The sequence below is a fragment of the Morone saxatilis genome, unplaced genomic scaffold (assembly GCF_004916995.1).
Source record: "Morone saxatilis isolate NCDOM2014 unplaced genomic scaffold, NCSU_SB_2.0 Contig0, whole genome shotgun sequence".
In the NCBI taxonomy this organism is placed as follows: Eukaryota; Metazoa; Chordata; class Actinopteri; family Moronidae; genus Morone; species Morone saxatilis.
In genome coordinates this window covers 11,605,923-11,611,279 of record NW_023339650.1, presented here as the reverse complement: position 1 = coordinate 11,611,279, position 5,357 = coordinate 11,605,923, and the positions used below count along the sequence as shown (strand labels likewise).

The 5,357-nt window shown below is 41.3% G+C and overlaps 1 protein-coding gene across 1 annotated transcript; it reads left to right on the top strand.

The window, feature by feature from the left end:
- Positions 1–239: 239 nt before the first annotated feature.
- Positions 240–2,133, top strand: bhlhe22 (basic helix-loop-helix family, member e22). The gene has a single exon (XM_035660148.1). It carries the CDS (start codon positions 371–373, stop codon positions 1,178–1,180), a length of 810 nt encoding a protein of 269 aa, XP_035516041.1. The 5' UTR covers positions 240–370; the 3' UTR covers positions 1,181–2,133.
- The last annotated feature ends 3,224 nt before the right edge of the window (positions 2,134–5,357 follow it).

The following is a 5,357-nucleotide window of genomic DNA, read 5'->3' as shown; positions in this document are numbered from 1 at the left end:
AGGGTGTCTCTTTCCCAATAGGCGAATCCTTTTTAATAACCCGCCTCGAGATAATGATGTAAAAAGACTCAGGCGTCTCGTGCGTAACGAGGATCATCGTGGAGATCCGGTGAAGGTGAATCAGAGACACAGAAAGAAAGAGAGAGCGAGAGAGAGAGAGGCAGGAGAGAGAGAGAGAGCAGCACTTATTACACGAGTCTCCTCCTCGTCCCCACACCTCAGCTGACAAGTCGGGCCAGCCTGCAACTTCACCACACTGACACACAACTCAACTTGTAAAAGGACAAACCCAAGAAGAAATTCATAGAGACGCGTAAAGAGTTTCCCCAGAAGCGACCGTTGCCTGCAACAACGCGGAATCCACGAGGCTATGGACAGAAGGATGAACTTGAACGGCGGCGCGGGGGACATTTTTCACAAAACTCTCAGCGCCGTGTCCACTAAAAAAATGGACCCTTTCAGGTCGTCGGCCGGCATTGAACTACCAGCCAGAGACCGCCAGTCACCCATCAGCTGCTTTGACCAGACCGACCCGGACCCAATTCAACCGGGAGGACTGGCAGGAGGTAGAGGGGGGCCACTTGGTCTGCCGACCGGATCTTTGTGCGTCAATTTCGGGGAGAGCGCAAACAGGACCTCGGTGGCGGAGAGCAGCGGCGGAGAGCAGAGTCCCGACGATGACAGCGACGGCAGGTGTGACATGGTCCTTCTGGCCGACGGGCGGACGGTGCCCGCGGGGAAAGGAGAAGGAGGTAAGAAAACCAAAGAGCAGAAAATACTGAGGCTAAACATCAATGCCAGAGAGAGACGACGGATGCACGATCTGAACGACGCGCTGGATGAGCTCAGAGCAGTCATCCCTTACGCGCACAGCCCGTCAGTGCGGAAACTCTCCAAAATTGCCACTTTGCTGCTCGCGAAAAACTACATCCTCATGCAGGCGCAGGCACTGGAGGAGATGAGGAGGTTGGTGGCGTACCTCAACCAGGGCCAAGCCATCTCCGCTGCCTCGATACCGGCCACCACTGCCCTCGCAGCTCCCGGCTTGAGCGCGTACGAGCAGCCGCCTGGATACCCCCCCTTCCCCACCGGAGTGGCAGCGTCCTCCTGCCCCGATAAATGTGCCCTATTCAACAACGCCACCTCCAGCCTCTGCAAACAGTGCACTGACAAGCCTTAACTGCGGCTGACAAAGACTCAGAAAAGAAGCACACGAGAGAGCTGACACCACTTTTAAGAACACTTTTTGGAGAGGTTAACCTGTGAGGCTACTGTTGTTGAAGTCAGTAGGCTAGAGACAAAGAAGTAATGCCGATGAATACTTTTATAATATTTACTAAATGCATTCAAAACGCGCTTTTTTGTTCAAACAATACTTGATTGTGTATATAAATCATCCTTAAAGTGCTGGTATGAATGACAGTAAAGACCAAACAGAAGTACAGTAGGCCTGAAAGAGTGGCTGCAAGTGTTGAGTGAGTTTGTTGATCACTTGCTCTGTTATGGACCCTTTGGGAGATTTGGGTGACCTGACAACCTGCGACTTATGTTTTGTTTTTGTTTTTTTCACTTGAATATACGGACACCTTCCTGGAGTTAGTCCAACCTCACTCACTGCTGCTTCCTCTTTTTATTTTATTTATTTACGTTTTTTTTTCCTTCATTCACCTCAGAGACATTTGCTGTTTGCTTTCTGGTCCAAGGCCTGTTTTCATGAACTTTTCTATTGAGCACGTGGAATGTCATGACCAAGGAAAAGTTAAATGAAATAGATGACGAGTGAAGTCGTTTAATCGATCAGATATTTATGTGCTAATCCAGACACTTGTTAATAGTTGCGCACGCCTATTACAATTCTTTTTTCTTTGGGGCACTGTGATATAATAAAATTTCAGAAAAATTTAGAAAACCCGAATGAAGGTTTATCAGTTGTTTCGATGTGTCTTTTGTAATTTATTAATTTGGATATTTATATTGGATCTTTTTGCTTGCATTGCACATTGTAGTATCTTTCTTAGTTGCTGTATCTTTTGCGGGGGTTTTTTTTTGTCTCACACAAGATGATCGAGGTCTTCAGATTAATCGCGTTGTCAGGTCAAGCTGTGGATAATTGTAGATACCTTAGTTATTATATGAGCAAAGAGGGCCATTTGTATGTATTTCAGTGTTGAAAAGCTTTATTAAAATATTTTGAACAACACAAATACTTCTGATTATTCATCTGCTGTGAAGTTTAGAGCAATCAGAGGAAGCTGCCTTTAACTTTTATTCTGGATTTGATGAATACACTTATTTTCAACCTGAATTTGACATTATTGTGGTTTAACCGTAAAACAAACTGGAGGTATTTTAAGTGCATATTATAAAATGAGGCCAGAGTTTCTGGGGGTCGATGTAGCTCTTAGTCTCGGACTCTCACCGGGTGTCAAGTCACACTGTAAAAGAATTTTTCAGTAATTTTCTGCTCCATCAAAACCAGTAACTTTTCTTGTCTTGTCTTGTCTTGGGAGCGAAGGCCAAACGTGGTGGGCGAATATCGCCTCAAGGCAGAAACAAGATTGTTTGTTCTCCTAGAAAAGAAAAATAACTCTGGCGACTATTATTGTGATTATTAAAACAATTTCCATGACGGTGTGTAATAATATGTTAATTCGAAAACAAGTGTGTGTGAAAACTGTCGACTGTAATACCTGGCTTCACATAATGAAACACATCGTTAAGGCAATTAGACCTCCAGAATGTGATTAAGGAATGTAATTACGACGCTGTTCATTGCCGTAATTTGGTGTCTTTAATCACAACGCAGCCATCAGCTGCACTCCCATCGACTCGCCCTTTGTCCTCCTCAGTCGTCTGTCCATACCAAAACATTTTGATGAGGGTCAAACAGCAAAAGTCAACAACAAAAAATGCTCCTGAATTATCTTACATAATCTCAGTGCTAAAACCAGACACTGCATGGATCTTCTAAATTTAGACAGGAAGTGAAGTTGGACATTTTGAATCAGATGTAAGCACTTCAAACACTTAGGCCAAACACTGGGAACATTATTTCCAACTGAGATGGTCACTGGATGAAAATAATCCAAGTGTTGTTGTTATTGACAAATAAAAGCAGCATTTTGCTGACCGTTTTGTCACATAAACAGTGAAGCCAGTGTACTTCAGCACCATGGACAGAGGCAACAGATTTACAGGGAAACATACAATTACAACTATTTCCCCACCAGATGAATGCACGTACTGCTAATTTCTTTATTATATTTATTTTGAATCATTAACTTTTTACTGTAAGACTGACAGTTTTGATAATAATGGGCAGATTCACAGCTCTGTGGCAACAAACAGGAATCTAAATTAAACACCATAAGGATATTTTTTGACTAAGCAAAATGGATATTGACATCTAAATAATTCTTTGTATATTATACAATTTTCTTAAGGGGAATGGATTATCAGATAATATTTGATTTTCTCAACATCCCTTTTTGGTTTAACGTAGAAACATGAAAAGTTTTAGTCACTTTAAACTCAATAAATTCTACTAATTCAGGACAATATATGCAAACAATTCCAATGCTTTGTACTGATTTAATGGTGACACAGTACATAAATGAGAACAAACCATAAAATAAAAGAATGAGGTGCACATTTGATCAATGTCTTCTTCTAGTAATTTAAAGAAAAATACTAACTCTTGATCTCTTTCCTCATAAAAGTGAACAATACATTACAACAGTGGTCCCTGGTTTTCGCCAGTCTCCGATCTCAGCTTTGTGTCTGTATGATGAGCCATTCCGACAACAGGGTCATTACAGTGTCCCATTTAATCCCATCACACCCCTGAATGCCTTGAATCTTCACAGAACAGCTCTTAATCAAGAATGGAAATAATCAGGAGACATCAAAACAGCTCTGGCATGAAAATCCTGTCAGCAGTTCCTGCTGGGTATCATCTCATTTCAGGACTTAACTCAGATGTTTTTAAGTTTTAACACAAAAATGTAATTTTTATTTAATCCTTTGCTGTTTGGTAACTGAGACTTTAAACATTAATTATGCAATATGCATTAATGCACAAATGACTGGAGCATTTAACCCATACTAATATTCACATTAGCCCAGAAGAGGAAATTCCCCAGGGGTGAGAGAGAGCCATATGCGTGTGGAAAACAGAACACAGCATCCAAAGGAAAACAGACCACAGCACAAATAAAATCAGTTCAAAGGCAGAAAAACTGTACAACTGTCAAGGGAATGACAACATTTAGGTGAAGCAAAATATGATTAAAGACATTCAAAATATTCCTCTACATGTGGGAACTGCTGCACGCTCTGTGGTGTTCCAGCCATCAGGCTGGCGAAATGTCATGTACACACAAGGGTCTCCGAAATGTTATGTTAGTGAGTTCGGACTGAGCAGTGATACAGCACTCAGAGGTCTCATGGAAAGAGGAAACCAAGAGGCTCAAGCTTTCTTCACTGGCCACCAACCACAGCCAGTAGTCATAATAGGCACCATCGTTTTTATTCATGAGTCTAATAAAGCTGAATCTGTCTTAAAGGCGTTTACAGCGTGATTCAGGGCTCATGAATAAAAGTGGAAGATAAAAAGCATCCCCTTTTCATAAACCATAAAATGTCCAATTTACCATATCAAGGGCCAGCAGGGTGCCTATTCATAACGCGGATGTGATGTATGCTAAGGATGATAAACATGAAAGTCAAAATATACATAAGAGCATTGAATTGAAATGTCCCCTTCATATCAGTAACAGGCAAAACTCTGGCAGTGGATTCATCCATGCTGTGTCATACACTGTGTGTAAAGATATATGTGCTGCACTGGCTGAGGCACCAAATCAACTGCTGGGTGGTAATTCACTTTTGTCAGGCTACTGATAGCAATGCATAATGTTGTCCTTGTGTTGTGTGCACAAAATGCCGGATAATAAAATTGTACAACTAAAAGGAGTCAATTCTGGTAACGTTAAGTATAAATCCAGTATTTTAAAAAAACATAACGGTTGTTATGAGCGATGAAGGCATAATGGTATTTAAAGTATTAAGTCGCTCTACACATTTGAGCAGTCACTGTGTTTTTATTAAATCTACAGTAAATTAAAGACAGAAACGTTGTTTTTACCAGATCCCTCAGCTAGAGTAGCAGCATCTTCTATTTAGGATGAACTGTCCAACCTGCAGAATTCCTTATTATATATTCTAAACTCTGCATGGAAAATGGATTTGGGGTTGATTATAATAGAGAAGCAATGAGAAAGAGTACATACAGCTTCAATTTGTACAGCCTGATGCAGTTTAAGGCACTTCATGAATTGTATTTGCCTAAAGTTAAA

Bases quoted from the DNA above. Each gene is read 5' to 3' on its own strand.
- bhlhe22 (XM_035660148.1), top strand. From the start codon at position 371: ATGGACAGAAGGATGAACTTGAACGGCGGCGCGGGGGACATTTTTCAC.